This window comes from Pristis pectinata, chromosome 20 (assembly GCF_009764475.1).
Source record: "Pristis pectinata isolate sPriPec2 chromosome 20, sPriPec2.1.pri, whole genome shotgun sequence".
Classification (NCBI taxonomy): domain Eukaryota; kingdom Metazoa; phylum Chordata; class Chondrichthyes; order Rhinopristiformes; family Pristidae; genus Pristis; species Pristis pectinata.
Window position 1 is genome coordinate 32,299,512 of NC_067424.1, and position 21,781 is coordinate 32,321,292.

A 21,781-nucleotide genomic window follows, 5' to 3' on the forward strand; every position below is an offset into this window, starting at 1 on the left:
TACGTCAGTGACAATAAACCTGATTCTGATTCTCAGTCAGAGTATTATTGATTCAAAACCTGCTCCAAAGACTTAAGTACTACATCTAGACTTGCATAGCCACTGCAATAATGGGAGAGTGTTGAATTGGAAGAAATGCCATCATTTAGATGAGATACCAAACTTAAGTCCTAAATGAAATTATGTAACACCATTCTAAGAGCAAGATTGTTGTTCCTGACATCCGAGCCTGTCTGTAGTCCCTTAACATTAAAAACGTTGCAACCTGTGGGACTTGCAATGCAGAAAGTGGCTAGTGTTTTCGACATTTCAACAGTGCTACATATCAGAAGTACTTAATTGACTGGAAAGCACTTCATGGTCTTGTGACTACGAAAGGTATTATAAAAATGCAACTCCCTCCTTTTAAAGAGGCAGCCTGATAGCAGTGATGGTTGCAAGATAGAAGCTTAAGAGCATGACTTTTTTTATTAGCAAGATTTAGTTAAGATCTTTGTTGGGACCCATCTCATTCCCTGAGTGCATTAATCTGGATGACAGAGTGGATTTATCTCAAAATTTGCTTACAAGATTAGGAAGCTTAGTGAATGAAAGGACAAACATTGAAAGCAGGAGGTAAAAGCTTGGCCAAGTAGATGGCAAGCGCAGTTTATCTAAAGTTCTCAGTTATTCACAGATAACATATTTTAAGGGTATTGGTTGAAGTACAAATATTGGATAGAAAGCTTATGAACATGTGAAATAGGAGTAGGCCTTTTGGCCCCTCACGCCTGTGGCAGCATTCAATAAGATCATGGCTGAGCTTATAATGCAGTGCTACCCCCTGAAGTCTCTCTGCATCATCCACAATGCCACTCACTTTATATCATCAGCTTGGTGAGAACTACCCCACATCCATTCAAAGCAGAGTGATGGGAATCACTCACATCTAGTTGAGAAGATTGAGTCAATATATCTGAAGGACTACTTTGCTGACTGTGCAACACTCACTCAGTGCTGCACAGACATCAATCAGTCTAAGGTGAGATTTGAACCCAAGAGCTTCTGAGATGCAAGAGTGTGAGCATCCAGCCAAGGTTTGATTGAAAAAAAGATACAAGTTTATATAAGAGTTCAAATAAAATGCAGTGAAGAATATGTAGCCAATTTGGCCACAGGTGAGGCAGTTGATGTTTCGTATATCAATAACAGAAAGTGTTTTGGAAAAGTTCAATGTTGTTGCCAGGTTCCTTTCTTGACTACAGGAAAGAAAACAGCATTAGTCCAAACACAAACACAGATAAAAATCTGTCAAAGTTACTTTAAGAACCCATCCTCTTTCCAAAGCACAGGTCTGTGTCCACTTACCTCTATCGTTGGATCATATTCATCCACAAAGTGGTTCTGAATCAATTGGATAGTTAAGGCACTCTTTCCCACACCACCAGCTCCAACCACAACAAGTTTGTATTCCGTCATTTCCTGGTTCCCTTTGCAGCTAATCTGAAAGTGGTAAAAGGTTGGAATATTAGTCAGATTTATCAGTACAGTTTTAGATGGTGGACTTGATGCACTTGGAAATGCATGAAGAATAGCAATCATAAATTTTCTCTCCAAAACTTGACAGTAAGCTGGAGTGATAACTAGGCAATATGAAGTGACAAAGCTGTTATTGTAGGTAATAGTACTAAGAGAAACAGAAAGTCATTAAACTCTGCCTGCCTAAGAATTACTTTTCCTGCATCTCCTTGATTAAGCTAAAGGCAGTTACATTTTTACAATTACATATTCTGATGGTGAACTACACTGTTAGAGATGCTGCCTTTTAGATGGGATGTTAAACTGAGGCTTTGCCTGCTTTGTGAGGGATGAAAAAGATCCCGAGGTAACAAGTTGATGAATTGTTAAGTTATCCTGTGTGCCTTGATTAACATTTATCCCTTGATCAACATAATTACAATTAAAAAAAAACTGGTCATTGTCCCAGTACTGTTTGAAGGAGTTTGTTGTGCAAAGATTGGCTGGCGTGCTCCCTACATTACAACACCAACTAAGCTTCTAAAGCATAAAACTGGCTCTACAGCACTTTCCAATGACTGAAACTCATGAGAGATGCTATATGAATGCAAGTTTCTTCTGGCTTTTTTAATATAATTGGCACAAGAATAAGGAAACTGATGCCAGACAGCTTTTGTATTTATCCTGATACCGTATTCACCTCTCATTGTTATATGGACTAGAAAATGAGTATTTAACATGGTAAGAATGTTTCCTGAATAAAACCTATAACTTTCATAGTTTTACAGCATAACAGAATGAAAAATCATCTGCAAAAAATCCAACCATGTGTTTGCCATTTACAACTATTTGTATTTTACATTAGGGACTCTGTCAGTGATATATAATCACCGGCATATGGTACAATAAATGCAAGCCAGTGAATTTTCATCCTGTCTAATGTTATCAAAAATTAATTTATTTAATGGAGATCAGCAACTCCCAAGCATTGTGGTTACTTGACCAAAACAAACTGCAGTGATGGCTATGGATCATTGTACGAGCAGGGAGAAAATGGACGGGGTAGCAATTAGCTTAAGATTTACCCCACCTAAGATGTATAAATCAGTAAAAATTAGTTGCCATTATAAAACTTAGCCAAAATTATGATTAAACAAATAGCCACACAATTTTATTAATTATTTTGTCACAAGTTCAACAACATAAATTTACTGGACCTCAATACATTAATACCTCAGCATTATTATAGCATTTTGTAAATAATAGCAAGCTGCATTAGCGGTAAGACCATTCAAAAACACTATTGATTACAAACCCTTAAAGTGAATTTATGAAGTCACATGAACCACTCAACTAAGTTTCTATACAAATTATTTCAAGCTTCAACTACCCTTCACGTCTGCTAAGCACTGAAAGACATCGACTGTTGGGATGAACATGAAGTGTACAACAGTAACTGAAACACCCAAACACAAGAGATCTTTCATCATTTAATATTCACAAGCAAGTTCTTCAGAGAGAACTATATAAAAGAGTTTAGTATCCTACACAGATCATACCCAGTACTAATGATAAAATGATTGCACCATTTGGTGGGTTTTAAAAACTGATAAAAATAAGAGGTGCTGTCAAAAATAATTATATGAATACATAGAACTGACAGAGTAACAGTCTGAATCCTAGTTCTTACACAAGATCCAACTCCCCAACACAACCAGGCAGAAGGAAGAAAAATTGTCATACAAAAAATTGTTTTACATCATCTTTTCTGTCACCACATATATCACGTGTAATTCATTTAGAAAAGGCAGGCAAACCAGTATAGTCAATTCCTGTGAAATTATCTTAGATCTTCACCGTAGTTCTTTGAACTGACCTGCTATCAATGTATGCTTTTGTAACTACTAAGCAAAAACCACGCAACTAAACCTATACGTGCTCTATTCTAATAAAACTTGGAAACAGGTGTATAGAATACAGGTGTACAGTGTTCAGATTAGCTTTGAGCAATTAGCCTAATTTTCCACAGAACCAGTCTCAAAATAGCAAGGGGCATATTATGGAGACTGAGCTGGCTGCATCCTGAAGGATACAACTGCATGACCATGTGGCTATCAGGTAGCAAGCAGCCAACAAAAGGGACAAGCTGTTAACCTCATTTTTACCAATCTACCTGTTGCAGGTACATCAGTCCAAAATTAAATTGGTCGGAATGACAGCCTCTGTGAAGAAGTCTCATCTGTAAACTATGGACACACCCATTCCATTCCTCCACCCACCAGCCTACCACTATTGTGTTATGTCATTATGCTCAATGGGATATAGTCTGAATGAATTTGACAATTCAAACATGGGCATTCATGAGGTTCTGTGAACCATCTTCAACAGTAGAAATTTATTCCACCACAATTTGGAACTTCATGGCCCAGTTTTATTCCACACTCCAGTGAGGATGGTAACTGATCTTAATTCGATGAAGAGTGTTAGAGGCACTAGACACCCAAAAATGAGGTGTCAAACTGGCAAAGCTGAACAGGACCATACTTGTGCTGAAAAGCAAACATCAACAAATAAGATGTAGATATGCAATTCCACAAAGCTCTGAAGTCCTACTGCATTTGTTCCTGAATGGTGGTAGACAATTAAACAGCTGACAAGAGATGCTACTTTAAGAAGATCACCATTCTCAAAGATGGTAGAATCCAACTTGCAAGTGCCAAACACAAGGTGAAGCATTTACAAACATCTTCAGGCAAAAGTGCCAATGGCTGATTCATCTCAGCTTCTTCCTGAGGTCTCTATCACAGAAGTCAGCCTTCAGTCAATTTGATTTCCTCCACATGACAGAGAAATAATTGAGAGTACTGGATACAGCAAAGGCTATGTGACCAGACAATACCTTGCCATGGTGCTAAAGATTTGTAGTGTAAAATAATCTTCCTCCAGCCAAGTTGTTCCAATACAGCTGCAACAGAGGCATCTCTCTATGTGAAAAATTGCCCAGGTCCGCCTTGTTCATAAAAATTAGAACAAGTCCAAAGCACCAAATTATCACCCAATCAGCTGACTCTTACTCAGCAAAGTAATAAGAAGTGGTGGTATTAAGCAGCACTCATTCGCATGTAAAAACGAAGTGCTGGAGACCAATGGCATTTCTATTTTATTATAGATTTCCAGGTTCTGTAGTTTTGATTTTCACTTACTCAAGTGTCTCAGCAATAGTCAGTCTGAGTTTTACCATGTCTATTTGACTATAGGCCTCATTAGTGCCTTGGTACAAACATAAGCAAGAGCTGAAGTCCACAGGTTAAGTGACAGCAACAGCACTTGACATCAAGGCAGGACTTGACTAAGCTAGATTTCAAATTGCCTCAGAACTGAAGTCAGCAAGAGTCAAGGTGAAAACTCTCCACAGGCCGGAGTCTTTCTTCATAAGATGATGGTTACGATTGTTGGAAGTCATTATCATTAGGTGTCCTACCACAAATATTCTTGACACAACTTTTTTTTTACTGGAACACCTCATAACCCAACTAAAAACATCTCTACTGTATACGTCTATTATTAAAAAGCATGGCAATATTTAATGATCATCAAAATATTAAACAAGGGAAATGCCAACTGGAATTAACCCTCCAATTGTTTTGGATAACCAAGCGGAAAACAGAAAACAAACTCTGCACTTTCCTACTCCTTGGCAGACGAAGACCGTTACACAGATTCCAGATGGCAATGTCAATCATTAACATCTGAAAGCGTAGGTGTCTCCCTAGCCCCTTTTCCTTCCTTCCCTACAAAGCTGATCGAACAAAAGGGAAAACAATGGGTTACATAGAACAATACTGTGCCAACCATGATGCCAAATTAAACTAAACCTATCTGCCTGTACATGATTAATATCCCTCTGTTCCCTACACATTCATGTGCCTGGCTAAATACCTCTTAAATGTCACTATCGTGTCTGCTTCCACCACCACTTCCAGCGGTACTTTCCAGGCACCTACCACCCTTTGTGTAAAACAAAAACCCCGTACATCTCCTTTAAACTGTTTCCCCTCTCACCTTAAATTTATGTTCACTAGTGATTGACATTTCTATGCTGGGGAAAAAACTCTATTTACCCTATCTATGCCTTTCATAATTCTATAAACATCTATTAGGTCTCCCCTCAGCCTCCCAAATTCCAGAGAAACGAATCCAAGTTTGGCCAACCTCTCCTCACAGCTAATACTCTCTAATCCAGACAGCATCCTGGTGAAACTCTTCTTTACCCTCTCCAAAGCCTCCACATCCTTCCTGTAATGGGGTGACCAGAACTGCACACAATACCGTAAATGAAACCTAACCAAAGTTTTATACAGCTGCAACATACTTCCTCTTGTACTTAATGCTCCAACTGATGAAGGCAAGCATGTACACATCAACGTGAAGTAAAAGGCTTGGAGTGAGAAGGCCTTGTAACAAAATGGTTCTACCAATTTACATTTATTTACATTATGATAAATTTTTGATAGCTATTGCTTTGAATTATCATTTGTGATATGGTTTCCCTTTCCTACTTCTTACAGATCGAAACCGTTTTTCTCCCTCCCCAAAACACTTCCAGTGAGATTAAAAAGCACTTAAGGAAGATCTCAGCAAGTTACATTTATACATTGCCTTTACTACCTTGTAACATCCAAAGTGCTTCATAGGTACATAACTGGAAAGAAATTGACACTAAGCTACCCAAGAAAACGTGAGAACAAGTTCATCAAATAGGATTGTCTCAAAAGGAGAGAAATCAGGAAAAAATTTCAAGAGTTTAGGGACCAAGTGGCTGAAGACATGGATGGCAATGGTGGAGCAATTAAATTCTAGGATACTCAGAAACTCAAAAAGTGCAAAGAGATTTGAGGGAAAAGCTGAAGACAGAAACATTACTGGGGAAGGGCAATGCCATGCTGGGATTCCAAAACTCAGATGAAAATGTTAAAATCAAAGCACTGTCAGACTGGGAGCTAGCAAGTACAATGTTAATGAACGAAATAAGACTTAGCTTGAAGTAGGATGTACAAGCAGAGTTTGGAAAGGTTTGTGAAAGGTGGGAGACTGGCCTTCGGATTTGCCTAGAGGGAATAAGTACATGCGCAGAGCTTCAGCAAATAAGCTGAGACAATGATAGACAAAGATAACAGATAGCTTGACTATACAGGCATAGCATAACCATGTCAAGGATATCTAGTAAACAGACAGAATTGACAGAGGATCCTCTCACAGATTCTAAGAGTTCCATGGTGATTAAATATAGAATACAAATGCAAGAAATGGTAACATTTAGGAACAAGGAGGGTCAAAGGTACTGGAAATTTTATTTTATGCCATTGTCTTGTCAAGGGCAAAAAAATCAAATGCTTAAGGATTTCTGAATGTAATTTGATAAGATAGCTAAAACATTCAGGTGTAACTTACAAACTTCACAGCATAGAATGCACCTTGATAGCAAATTAAAAATTATTATTAATGGTAGCTGCATAAATTGGCCTAGGGTTGGTGTAAGAGCATGATTTGCTGCTGATACACAAAACGAGAGACTGGCAAGTAATAAAGCAGACTTTATGACATGGAAAGATTGGGGGCACTGGATGAAATTTATTGTGAAAGTGCAAGGTTATTTATTTTGGGAATAAACAACTGGACAAAATGAAAAGAGACAAAGTTGTGCATGAGCATAGAGACACGCAAGCGATCAATTTTGCAAAATTGTGATGGGGATTAGAAAATGCCATTACAATAGGGCCAATATCATTATGGACTTTGAAATAAATGCACCCACCCTGTCAGCCCCAATATTCAATCAGGTGAATAAAGAAAATATAATTTCTTCTAGAGCAACTAATTAGAAGAGAGAAAGGCAAACTGAAATTGTTATTTAAGAGTGAAGAGAGGACCGGAGAAACTACTTCATCCAGAGTGATTCAAGCACAAAATACTTTCACAGAAAGTAGTTCAGGCAACAGACAAATATTTAAAGCAAAGAACATTACAAAATTTCAAAGAGATACAAGTCAGGATTCTTTAGCAAAGAACCAACAGAGTTACAATATTAATGGCCACTTACTGCGCTGCAAGCTTCTATGTCAAGTTACTAGCTTACAAAGAAACTTGGTGAGCAGAAAGATTTGGGCTGCAGAACAGACCACAATCACTTTGGTTTCTACGGCAAATTATGAAGGACAATTTGTTGATAAAGAAAATGTATTTTTCTTCCCAAAAACCGTAATTGTAAAACTACAGAAGCAAAATAACTTGCTCTGTATAAGAACATGAAAATGTCAGAAACACATTGAGTTAAGAACTTTGCTAAATAGCATACTTTGGAACTTGGCTTGCTTTAATCTGTAGAGGAGATCACAGCAGCCAAGTTATCACACGGTACGGACCTGCTAGCTGAAAAGTAATTTTCCAGGCTACAGGGAAAGGGAGAGAAAAAAAATAGGATTGACAGAATTACACTACAAAGATCCAAGCAAAATTCAATAGGCTGCAATTGATGCCAGTAGCACCAATTTAATGATTCCATTCTTTCAAACTATTTTGACAAGAGATATTACAATGCAAAAAGTTTTAAAAGTTGTTCCTTTGTGATTTCCCTTCATCCTCCATCCTGGAAACTGCCCCAACAAAAATTACATGCCTTGATGCAAGATTACATCATGGGAAATTTCATGAAAGAACTCAAATTTTACCCTGAAAACTTTGAATTGATGGATACCTTTCAAATTACTAATTAAAATACCTTGATAAATGCTTAGCAGAATGTTTAAAAAATGTTCAATACTTGGTCATATACTTTGGTGTAATGCTTCTCCAAAGTTTATCAGATAACAGCAACACAAAAACACATTGATCCTTTTGTTTCATCTAGACAACGTTGCAATTGTACATAAATACTCTGCTGAGGTTGTAACATTACCATCTTCAAACCAGGACCATCAACAACTGTATCAAACACCCCGTAGATCTCACACAAACACAACAATTAAATGATCAGAACAGCTGTAGAGTCAAAAGGATACATCTGATTCCATTCCAGGTTTTTATTCTATTTAACAGCTGCCCCATGGTACAATTTAACATTGTGAAGGAGTTCAATATTAGGCACCAAAGAGCAATTACTTCATCAGAATCTATGAACCACTATACTCTGTACTCCCCTTCTTAAGCACATCCCTTTGGGAGATACCCAGCCAGGATGAGAAGACAGCCAAAGATCGTGTGTACATACCTAGCATATGCCACTAGCATTCATCATCTATCCAGGACTGCCAGAGTCTGAAACACCAGCTGATTAAGAAAGACATGTTTGTGGAGATCTCAGATAGTGTGCAGATTCCTTTCAAAAGGCGTGCTTTGAATCCACTGCCAGAAATTTTTAAAAAGCTACCAATTCTCAGTCAAGCTAGACATTCACTAAGTATCTACAATTATCATTTCCGAAGAATTTCCAACTCACTGCCTGAATGGGTGATGGAAGTAGAAATACCAACCATACTGTAAAAGGACATGTACTTGAAGATCTATGAATTACAGAAATACAGATCAAACACTGGATGGTAGAATTACAGCCTTTTCAACCATCAGAGATGTAATGTGCCAGAAGGCCCCCTTGTACTATAAATTTTCTGTAATTCTGTAACTTCACAGAATTAGATTGTATTTACCACAAAATAGAAAGAAAAGGCATCTGTTTACACAACAGATGAGTGTTTTTAAACTTTAAACTTTATTTACAGCACGGTAACAGGCCCTTCCAGCCCAACATGCTGCCCATTTAAACCCATGTTAACCTACCCATACGTCTTTGGAATGTGGGAGGAAATCGGAGCACCCAGAGGAAACCCATGCAGTCAAGGGGAGAATGTACAAACTACTTACAGACAGCAACGGGAATGGAACCCCGATCACTGGCGCTATAAGAGTGTCATGCTAACTGCTATGCTACCATTTTTAAAGTGCCAAAGTAAAGTGTTTGCAATCATGTTTAAGTGGAAGGGCCAAGTGGATGAGCAGTTTCAACTTCCTTACTAGGTTTGCCATCATGACAGAAGCCAGTCTTCAATCAATCTAACTCACTCCTAGTTATACAAAGAACACCAGACAGCGCTGGATACAAAAAAAGCCGAGACCAAACAACATCCTGGCTGTAATTATAAAGACCTGCGCTCCAGAACCAGCCGTGCCTCTACTTTAACTGTTCCAGTACAAGTACACCAGCAATAGGTAACAATGTGTAACATGGACTAGGTATGTCCAGAATAAAAAAGCAGCAAAAATTCAATCTGGCCAGTTACACCCAAACCAATCTACTTCCAATCATCAGCAAAATCATGGAAGTTGTCATCAATAGCTCTATCAAGCAGCAGCTAATCACCAACAAAATACTCAGTAATCCCCATTTTCTATGTTGCCAGGACCACACAACTCTGCAAATCATTACAATCAAATTCCAGAATTAGGGCGATTGGGGTGGCACAGTTGATTTCCTCCCACATCCCAAAGATGTGCAAGTTGGTAGGTTAATTGGCCATCGTAAATTGTCCCTACTGAGTTGATGAATGGTAGAATTTGGGTGGCGGGGGGGGGTAATGCAAACACGGGATGAATATAATGGGATTAGTATAAATGGGTTCTTGATGGCCAACATCGATCCAGTGGGCCAAAGAACTTCTTTCCATGCTATATGACTCTGACTAAATGAAGTGAGAGTGCCTGCCTGCAACATCACGGTACACTTGTCAAAACTGAAGTTAGTGGGCATCAAGGGAAATACACTCCACCACTTTGGATCATACCTCACACAAAGGAAGATGATTGTGGTTATTGGTAGTGAATCAGCCCAGACCCACAATGTTGCTGCAAGAGTTCCTCAGGGCAATATCCTAGTCCCAATTTTCAGGTGCTTTATCAAATGATTCTTGTCCCATCATAAGGTCAAAAATGAGAAACTTCATTAGTAATTCCACAATGCTCAACTCCTCAGAAAACAAAAGGAGTGTATGCACCAAGTCCCAGACAACAATGGGCATGGGCTGATTGGCAAGTAACATGTACACTACAAACACACCAACAAATGACCTTCTACAGTTAGAGTCCAATCACTTGTCCTAGACATACACTGACATTATCAAATCCCCAACAATCAACATCCTGTGGATCACCAATGACCAAATATTTGACTGAAGCCACCACAATAAATACTGGGCTGGAAGAATATATATCCTATAGTAAGTGATATATATGACAACCCATTGACATTCCACCATCTACAAGGCATAGGACATGTGTAAAGTAGTATTCTGTCCATTTGCCTAGATGAGTGAAATTCAAACAATACTGAAGCTTGGCACCATCCAGATTAGATTAGGTTAGATTTCTTTATTAGTCACATGTATATCGAAACACACAGTGAAATGCATCTTTGCGTAGAGTATTCTGGGGGCAGCCCGCAAGTGTCGCCACTTTTCCGGCGCCAACATAGCATGCCCACAACTTCCTAACCCGTAATCAAAGCCACCCACCATCCTGAACATACACTGTGGTGATACATAGAGTGAATCACCTACAAAAAACACTGCAATTACTCTCCTAAGCTAGTCTAACTACACTTCCAAAACCTGTTACCTTTATGACCAAGAGGAAAACAAGAACATCATCTGCAGGTTCTCCTGCAAGTCACAAACTTTCCAATTCAGAAAGAAATTCTTGTTTCTCCATCATCTTTGCATCTAAGTTCTGCAACTCCCTACTAGACTACAGTAAGAGTATCAAAACTAGAAGTATCTAGGCTGGGATGAGTAGCACAGTGGTTAGATTTGCAGATTAGAAACCTGGAGGTCTAGACTAACAACCCAGAGACACAAATGTTCAGCAATGGAATTTAATTTAAAACAAAACTTTTGGTAATGATGACCTGAACATTATTAAAACCAATCTGGTTCACTAATTCTTCCTTCAGTGAAGAAAATCCGGCATTTGCACCCAGTGAGTAATTCTAAAACTGCAGCAATCTGATTAACTTTCAACTGCCCTCTTAGAAAGCTGAGCAACAACTCAGTTGAATCCTAAATGTTACTTTGAAATAGAAGGATAAAAACTGACAACCCAGGCACCAAATTGACACCTGTAAAGTGGTTGACTACCCAGTCAACGTTGCAGACTTCATTCTTCCTTCCCTGCTACTCCAGTGAACCCTCTTCATGCAACCCTTCCAAACTCCCTTCTCCCTTTTGTGTCACCCCCCCCAAAACTCCCAAGCCCCTGTCATGTTGTCCAAAAATGCCCAAGATGCCTTTGTGCCATTCCCACACTTCCTTGAGCTCCCTACATGCCACTCTCCCTACATTCCCTTGCTGCCACTCCAGTTTCTTGGCAGTTCCCATTCTGTCCCTCTCACTGTTCTCCACAGCTTCTTTCCTGCCCGTCCATTTCATTTCAACAACGCTTCCCCTTAATGCACCTTTTCATTGCAGCCCTCCTCCTTGTCCCCTTCATTGTCTTATGGCCTGCTTCCTGCCCCCATTTTCTTCCACAGCTGCCTGCAAATTCCCTGTGCCTTCCCCATCAGTTATATAAAGAATTGAATCTATAGATGTACGGTGGAGAGCATTCTGACTGGTTACATCTCCACTTGGTATGGAGGCTTCAATGTGCAGGATCAAAAGAGGCTGCAGAGGGTTGTAGACTCAGCCACTCCATCACGGACAGAACCTTCTCCACCATCGAGGACATCTTAAGAGGCGGTACCTCAAGAAGGCGGCATCCATCATTAAGACCCTAACATTCGAGACATGCCCTCTTCTCATTACTACCATCAGGAAGGAGATAGAGGAGCGTGAATGCCCACGCTCAACGTCTTAGGAACAGCTTCTTCCCTTCTGCCATTAGATTTCTGAATGGTCCATGAACTCTACCTTGTTATTCCTCTTTTGCACTATTTTAAATTTATTTTTTGATAACTTATAGTAACTTTTATGTCTTGCACTGTACTGCTGCCGCAAAAAACTAATTTCACGACTTGGTGGGACCACATGTGGAATATTTTGTACAGTACCGGTCCCCTTATTTAAGGATGTCTGTGCATTGAAAACAGATTTACTAAACTCATACCTAGAATAGGAAGATTGTCTTAGGAGGAAAAGTTTGACATGCTAGGCTAGTATCCAATTGAGCTTGGAACAGAGTGGGAGGTAACATAAGGTGGTGGGGTGGGGGAGATTAATGAGGAAAGGATGCTTCCCCTTATGGGAGAATATAGAACAAGGGCTCACTGTTTAGAAATATGGGGTCACCCATTTAGAAGAGATGAGGCAAAATTTACCCTCAAGTCTTTGGAATAATCCTCCTCGAAGGGTGGTGAAAGCAGAGTCTTTGAATATATTAAATGCAGAGGGAGATGGATTATTGATGGACAGAAGTTTTTAAAAGGTTACCCCACACGTCGAATGGAACAGGGGATTGTGGTCACAATCAAATACGCCATGATCATCTGGTTCAAAGGACTACACCTACATCTAATACATATGATGAGACAAGCATCCGAGCATCCTCAACCCACAACACCATTTCCGCCACCTCCCTCATTCACTTACCCCCATTCCCATTTCCACACTCCCCTTCCTCCCTGGCACTACCCTTGCCTCGCATCCTCCCCTGCCACACCCCTTACCCCTTTCAACCTGTCCTCTGGCCACTGTCCACATGCCCTCCCTTCCTCCTTTGTCCACTCCTCTTTGCCCTACTTTCTTCCTTCCCTCTACCGCACCTCCTTTCCTCCCCACCCTCCTTCCCCGACCCCACTCCACTCTCGTTCCCTCCCCCCCCATCCGCATGCACCCTAAGACACCCCTTGCTCCTCCTTCCGCTCGACTTTGCCCACTCCCCTTCTTCCCTTTATTACACCTCCTTCCAACCGACCTCCTTGTCCTCCCCTCATCCCTTACCCTTCCCCCATTCTCCCCATCACTACCACTGGCCTACCTCCCCCCTCCTTGCCCTCCCCTAATCCCTTGCCCCTCTCCCCCCCTCTCCTCCATTCTTCCACATTCGTTCCGTTTCCTCTACCCCCTCAGCTCCTCCTTCTCCCCTCCCTCCTCCCCTACCTCTCGCCTTCCCGACAAACCTCTCATCCTCGTTACACCCACACTCCCCCTTGCCCTCCAACCCACATTCTGCCCTACCCTCCCCTCCCATACTCGCCACACAGCCACCCCCTCCCATGCTCACCCTCCCTTCCACCCCACCCTCCCCCATCACTCCACCTCGCCTTCCCCTCATCCTCCCCTCCCCGCACACTCCTTGCCCTCCACCATTCTGTCCCATCCTCTTGCCCTGCCCCACACCACTCCCCATCCCCTCCACCACACCCTTTCCCCCACACTCCCCATTGCCCTCCACTCCCCCTCCCTCTTGCCCGCCAACCCACGCTCTCCCCCTTGCCTTCGTCCCCCACACTCTCCCGTCCCCCCCATCATCTCCCTTACCTCTTGCTCTCCTCCTGACGTTCCCCTTGGCCCTTCACTATCTCCTCCCGCATCCCCTCACTACCCTCCACTCCCTTCCTCCCTATCCCCTCCCCATCCCCCCTTCCCCTCCCTCCCTTATGCTGGCCCCTCCCCCCTCCCACCCCATCCTCCCCTCCTTAATCTCCTCCCCCTCATCCCACCTGCACCATCCCCCTCCCTCCCCCACCCCCATCCCCTCCTCACCCCTCTTCCCCATCCCCCTCCCCCAATATCCCGATCCTCCCTCCTCATTCCCCCATTGCCCCCTCATTCCGCTTCCCCTCCCTCCTCCCACACCTATGCTATCCTCCCCGTCCCCCTCATCTCATCTCCTCCCCTTCTTCCCCTCATCCTCCCCCTCCTCCCTTCCCCACTCTCTCCCACTCCCCCTCCATCCCTTAACCTACCCCCACCCATCCCCATTTCCATACCCCCATCTCTTCCTCCCTACCCCATACCCTCCCTCCCCCCCAATCCCCTTCATCTCATCCCTAGCCCCCTAATTCCCACCCTCCCCATATTCCCCCATTGGCCCCTCATTCCCCTTCTCCTCCCTCCCCTCCCCCATCCCCTCATGCTATCCCCTCTCCTCCCAACCCTATCCCCTCCCCCTCATCTCATGCCCTCCCTCCCCATCTCCCCTCCCCACTTCCCTAACCCCACCCATCAACTCCCCTACCCCCACCCCCTCCCTCCCCCTCATCTCCTCCCTCTCCCCAACTCCCTCATCCCCCTCCCTCCTTCCCTCATCCCCCTCCCTACCTCCCTCATCCCCTTCCCTCCCTCTCCCCACCTCCCCCATCCCCCTCCCTCCCTCTCCCCACCTCCCCCATCCCCCTCCCTCTCCCCACCTCCCTCATCCTCCTCCCTCTCCCCACCTCCCTCATCCCCCTCCCTCTCCCCACCTCCCTCATCCCCCTCCCTCCCTCATCCCCCACCCTCTCCCCACCTCCCTCATCCCCTTCCCCCTCCCCACCTCCCTCATCCCCTTCCCCACCTCCCTCATCCCCTTCCCCCTCCCCACCTCCCTCATCCCCCTCCCCCTCCCCACCTCCCTCATCACCTTCCCCACCTCCCTCATCCCCTTCCCCCTCCCCACCTCCCTCATCCCCCTCCCCACCTCCCTCATCCCCCTCCCTCCTTCCCCCTCCCCACCTCCCTCATCCCCCTCCCTCCTTCCCCCTCCCCACCTCCCTCATCCCCCTCCCTCCTTCCCCCTCCCCACCTCCCTCATCCCCCTCCCTCCTTCCCCCTCCCCACCTCCCTCATCCCCCTCCCTCCTTCCCCCTCCCCACCTCCCTCATCCCCCTCCCTCCTTCCCCCTCCCCACCTCCCTCATCCCCCTCCCTCCTTCCCCCTCCCCACCTCCCTCATCCCCCTCCCTCCTTCCCCCTCCCCACCTCCCTCATCCCCCTCCCTCCTTCCCCCTCCCTCCTTCCCCCTCCCTCCTTCCCCCTCCCCACCTCCCTCATCCCCCTCCCTCCTTCCCCCTCCCCACCTCCCTCATCCCCCTCCCTCCTTCCCCCTCCCCACCCTCATCCCCCTCCCTCCTTCCCCCTCCCCACCCTCATCCCCCTCCCCACCCTCATCCCCCTCCCCACCCTCATCCCCCTCCCTCATTCCCCCTCCCCATCTTCCTCCCTCATTCCCCCTCCCTCATTCCCCCTCCCCATCTTCCTCCCTCATTCCCCCTCCCCATCTTCCTCCCTCATCCCCCTCCCTCATTCCCCCTCCCCATCTTCCTCCCTCATTCCCCCTCCTCTCCCCTTCATCCCCTCCCCTCCCTCGTCCCCCCTCATCTCCCCTCCCTCGTCCCTCCTCCCTCTCCCCCCTCCCCCTCTCCCTCTCCCCCCTCTCCCTCTCCCCTCCCCCCTCTCCTCCCTCTCCCCTCCCCCCTCTCCTCCCCTCCCTCCTCCCCTCCCCCTCTCCTCCCCTCCCTCCTCCCTCCCCTCTCCTCCCCTCCCTCCCTCATCCCCTCCCTCCTCCTCTCCCTCCCTCCCTCCTCCCCTCCCTCCCTCCTCCCCTCCCTCCCTCCCTCCTCCCCTCCCTCCTCCCCTCCCTCCCTCCTCCCCTCCCTCCTCTCCCCTCCCTCCTCCTCTCCCCTCCCTCCTCCCTCCCTCCCTCCCTCATCCCCTCCCTCCCTCCCTCATCCCCTCCCTCCCTCCCTCATCCCCTCCCTCCCTCATCCCCTCCCTCCCTCATCCCCTCCCTCCCTCCCTCCCTCATCCCCTCCCTCCCTCCCTCCCTCATCCCCTCCCTCCCTCCCTCCCTCATCCCCTCCCTCCCTCCCTCATCCCCTCCCTCCCTCCCTCATCCCCTCCCTCCCTCCCTCCCTCATCCCCTCCCTCCCTCCCTCATCCCCTCCCTCCCTCCCTCCCTCATCCCCTCCCTCCCTCCCTCATCCCCTCCCTCCCTCCCTCCCTCCCTCCCTCATCCCCTCCCTCCCTCCCTCATCCCCTCCCTCCCTCCCTCCCTCATCCCTCCCTCCCTCATCCCCTCCCTCCCTCCCTCCCTCATCCCTCCCTCATCCCCTCCCTCCCTCATCCCCTCCCTCCCTCATCCCCTCCCTCCCTCCCTCATCCCCTCCCTCCCATCCCATCTCCTCCCCTCCCCTCCCGGCCGGCCTCTTCCTATCACCTCCCCTCGCCGGACCGCAGCCCCATTTCCTCACCCGCTCTCTTCAGCCCCGGTACCGGGAGCGCCGAGTCTGTGCGCAGGGGGTGCTTCAGAGCATGCGCGGTGCCATCGCCCCGCCCCGCCGCTAACGGCTGCGCTCGCGCCCGGTCCCGTCCCGCGCTCGCGCCGCCGCCCAAGCCCGCTGCCCCGAACACACCCTGCCTCAGGACCCCACACGGCTGCCTAGCCACATCCTCAAAGCAACCCTCCCTCAATCCGGACACCACAGCAGCACCGGGCCCTTGCGCACTGGTCTGAGCCTGCCATTCCTATCAAACATTAATATTAGCACCCCTCTTAGGGACGTGAACTTTTAATTTTCAGGCAAAATAAGTACATCATATGGTGGGACCTTCGGCGGCGAGTCGTGCGCAAGCGCAGTTTCCTCAACGGTCTCCGGGGATTTGTATTGTTTCGCTGGTGGGAAAGTGCGATGACGTCAGATTACGCGTGGAGCTATAAATAGCCCATATATAAGGAGCTGCGAGCGGGCTGCCTGGCAGTCGGTGGAGGGAGGGTGGAGAGGTGCGGAGGGGGAGTGTTCGCCCTGTCATCAGCGGTTTATTTTATTATGCTTTCTGTAAACAGTTAACCTAACTGTTGATTTCTTCTCCGCAATGGGGACTGAGTAGTAGCTGTATAATTTATCTTTTAAGTTTACGGCCAAGCCGGGTTGCAGCCAACGCTTTTATGCCCTCGTCCTTGCTTGAGTTCAGTTTGCTGCATTAGTTATGTGGGGCTTAACGTAACCAGCTACTTCGATGCTGGTTGTGGATGGCACAGGGTGTAGGACACAAAAAGCTCTCCGTTTAGATGCTGCTGACATTAAGCATGGATAAAAGACGTGCTCATGTGGAGTTAGGAGGGCCATCATGATGTTGACCTTGACAATAGAGGCTGCCACCACACCTGCAGATTCTGTGAACTACAGCACTCTGTCAGGATGAAGAATGTTTAACATGCTCTATTGTGGTGGCCTTAAAGTATAATTAGGAGCAGGTGTAAACTGTCTGCTACTCTGTTTGATTTCAGATTATGCTGATCTATCTTGCCTCCTTAATATCCAGAAACCTATTGATCCCCAATTTGACTGAATTCAATTATTGACCCTCCACAGTTCCATTAGAAAAAATTCCAAAGATTCATCTCCCTCTAAGTGGAGAAATTTCTCCTCCTCTGGCCCAACTGGCCTATTCTTTATTCTGAAATTAACTCCCTCCAACCAGGGGAAATGTACTCTCCCTATCAAACCCTGTAAGATTTTTGTAACTTTCTGTAAGATCACCTCCCCTCCCTCTAAATTCTAGAGAAAGCAAGACTAGTTTATTCAGTCACTCAATACAGTGAACCTGCCAACCCAGGAGCCAGTTTGTTGAATTCTTTTTGAGCTCTTATGGCAAGTATCATTGGATTATGAGATCAAAACTGCACAAGACACTTCAGGTGTGGTCTCACCAAGATCCTGTATAATTGCAGGAATGTAATTTTACACCCCTTTGCTCAAATAATCTCATGCAAAAGACCAACACGAGAATAAAGGAGCAGAAGCCTGCCTTGCCATATGATTATAGTAGATCTATGATAGTCTCAACTCATCTTCAGTGTTGGTTCCCCATAACCTTCGATTTCCACCTTAAATATATCTAATGATCTGGCCTCCATCACCCTCGGAGGCAGAGAATTCCAGAGATTCATTACTCTCCAAGAGAAGAAATTTCAATGCACCTGTTTTAAATGACATCTTGTATTATCCTTATCTTGTAGCTCTGACTCCTTGTTCATGACTCTCCCATGACTGAAAACATCTCAATATCAACCCTGTCAAGCACCCTTGGGTTCTTATGTTTGAATAAGATCACTCCTCAATCTTCTAAACTCCAAAGATTACACTCCAAACCATCTGGCTTCTTTTGATAGGACATCCCAGGAATTAGCCTGGTGGATCTCCATGGGACTGCCGCCAATGCTACTATACCCTTTTATAGATAAGGGGAGCTAAACTGTTCATAGTATTCTGGGTGTAGCCTCACCTGTATAAAACCTTCCTATTAAACTTCAACCCCTTTGCAACAGAGGCCAACTAAATACTTGTTGGACCTTCCTGCCAACTTCTTATGATTCTTGCACAAGAACACTTGCCTCTGAACTTCATTTCTTTGCGGTCTCTCTCCATTTAAGTAATAATATGTCTTTTGATTCCTTTTACCAAAGTGCATGACCTCACACTCCCCCACATTAAACTCTATTTACCAGGTTATTGCCCAATCACTCAATCTATCTACATCTCATTCTGAATCACAATGTCCTCATCACAACCTGCCCCTCCACCTATTTTCGTATCATCGGCAAACTTGGAAACCTTACATTTTGTTCCATCCTCCAGGTAATTAATAAGCACTAAATAATTGACAGCCAAGAACTGATCCTTGCAGTACTTCACTAGTTACATAACAAAGTTTGCCCTCTTAAATGCTTGCTGCACCTATATGTTAGTTTTTATGATGTATACGAGGCCATCTTGGTCACTTTGAACATCAACACTTCCCAATCTCTCACCATTTAAAAAAAGACTCTTTTTTAGTTTTGTGTCCTGAAATGGATGACCTCACATTGTCCACATTTTATTCCATTTGCCACGTTCTCACCTACTCAATTAGCTTGTCTCTTTGCATTCTCTTCCATACTCGCAATCCCACTTTGTTTTGAATCATCAGAGAACTTGGAAATGGGAGATTTGATCCTCCCAGCCAAATCAGCAAAATAGATTGAGAGTACCTGGGGCCTAAGCACCAATCCCTGCACCAGTCACAGCCAGTCAACTTGACAAAGATACATTTGTTTCCACCCTTTGCTTTCTGTCTGTTAACCAATTCTAAATCCATGCCCGTTTACCTTCCTGTGCTCTAACATTGTTGACTACCGTTCTGTGTGGGACCTTATCACAAGCCTTCCTAATATCTAAATACACCACATATGCTTGGAACTGATAAGCAAACTTCCATTACCTCAATTTCACAAACTTAAAACAACAGCTTGTATTCTGAGTTGCTTTTTAGATAGCAGAACCTCTCAAAGGAGTTTCATAAGAGCAATATCAATAAATAGTGTTGGTAATGAATCACAAAGGAAACATCAGGACAAATTTAATATTTTTCATAGTTTCTAATGTTGTAGTTGAAGGCCATTCAACCCAATGAGTCTAAGTTCTAGGAGCATTCCCATCTGTTCCATTCCCTCACTTAATTCCTTGTGACCTATTCCCTCCCACATGGCCATCAACTTCCTCCATGTCTCCTGCCAGTGAGCACATGAAGGCCAATTTACATCTACAGTAGCCAATAAACCCTACAAAATAATCAATAGCTTGGTTGAGGAGGTAGATTTAAGGAGCATCTTTTTGATGGAGGCAGGGAGCTTAAGGATAGGATTTCCAGAGCTTGGATAAGGTAATTGAAAGCACTACCAACAACAGTGAACAATTTAAATTAAAGATGCATGAAAGGCACAGAGATTTTGAGGGGTAGGGCTTGTTACAGTGATAGGAAAGGGTGAGCTGATGGAGGGATTTGAAAACTGGGTTTTTGTTCAGAGACCAGTGTAACAATACCTGAAGGAAGTAGTGCCCACTTTAATGGGACTGAACAATAAATACAGTCTGTCGGCACTAATCCAGAAACTGACCACAAGTTTAATATCTGAGCCTGCCCTGAGAGAACCAGGTTGCTGTGAATGTACAACTGCAGGGGCAGAGAGAGAGGTGATTTTCTGGTATGCTTTACCCTGCAGGTTTTGACTATCCATATTCACAATATTCACAATACTGTTGCAAAATAGGGGCTCCATGGCTGTACTGTCCTGCAATGTTCAGAAATACAAAATGTCAAAAATTATTGAATAAGTTAAAAGCCCTAGAATGCTTGCTCAAGGACTTTTTCACTTACTCAAGGCATTTCATGCCCTTGTGCCATTTGCCTAGTTTGAACAGAGAGCAGGTGCTGGAAAATCTTTAAAGTTTTCATTTTCCCCACCTAACATGTAAACTCCATTCTGGATGTGTAGTTCCATTAAAACAGAATTCCACTGAAGTGAAATAATCCCATTGTAACTATTCAAGTTGTCTTTGACCAACTGGAATACCATTAAGATCTGTGACTTTGTAACGTTAAAAATTGTATTGTCCAGCTAACACACAGGAGCAGGGAGGAGAGGTCTCCCCTCAGGCCAGGAGGGAAGAGGGAGTGTTAACCCCGGCAGGGAATCAAAGCAACTTCAGCTACTTGTGGTTCAGCTTAAAAGTAAGGCCTCTTGGCTACAAAGATATCGGTGAACTCGTCACTTTGAAGTTATGACTCATTGGATCGTTGGTGCATTGACCCCTGGGATGGCCGTGAGTAGACACAGAGATAAGCTCAGGGCATAGAAGGGTAGCGGAGAGGGAAGAGTATCCTAGTGTCGGCCGTTACATTAAGGTTACTGAAATATTCACAATTCCAAGACACCAATGAATGAGGAATTCTGGTCTTTTGTCACTTATCAAAGTCCCTAGTCAGAGCTTCTGTAGAACTGGCACCAATTCAATTACTGGCCTGTTGTAAATATAGGTAGGCAGGGGAAGAAATCAGCCTGCACAAACTATGTGATAATTAAAATAGATTAATATATTTTCATATCCCCTTAGACCTATAAGGAGGCCATTTGGCCCGACGTTTATGCTGGCTATCAGACCAATCCCATCCATTTCCCTCCTCCACATATTTCCTATGACCTGTCTCATATACCCATTATCTCCCACTGATTAACCTACCATACACCCGCATCAGGGGCAAGTTACAGTTGTCAATTAACCTACCAACCGGCACATCTTTGGGACGTGGGAGGAGACCAGGAATCCCACACTACCACAGGCAAGCTCTACACAGATGGAATCGGAGGCCAGGAGTGAACCTGATCACTGGAGCTGTGAGGCAGCAGTTCTGCCTGCTGCACCACTGTGCTGCCTAATAAGGTAACAAAGCCTTCGATGTGGGTTTCAGTATGAGTGGAAGCTAGAGTGAAGTTGGCAATGC

The 21,781-nt window shown here is 44.9% G+C and overlaps 1 protein-coding gene across 1 annotated transcript in view; it reads right to left on the reverse strand.

The window, feature by feature from the left end:
- Positions 1-16,979, reverse strand: part of nras (NRAS proto-oncogene, GTPase) — a 41,161-nt gene extending 24,182 nt beyond the window's left edge. Inside the window, exons 1-2 of the mRNA XM_052034483.1 lie at positions 16,711-16,979; positions 1,348-1,482 (exon numbers count right to left, since the gene is read on the reverse strand). Of these exons, the coding sequence (XP_051890443.1) occupies positions 1,348-1,458 (111 nt within the window). The 5' untranslated portion in view covers positions 1,459-1,482; positions 16,711-16,979. The remainder of the gene's footprint in view (positions 1-1,347; positions 1,483-16,710) is intronic.
- Between the last annotated feature and the right edge of the window lie 4,802 nt (positions 16,980-21,781).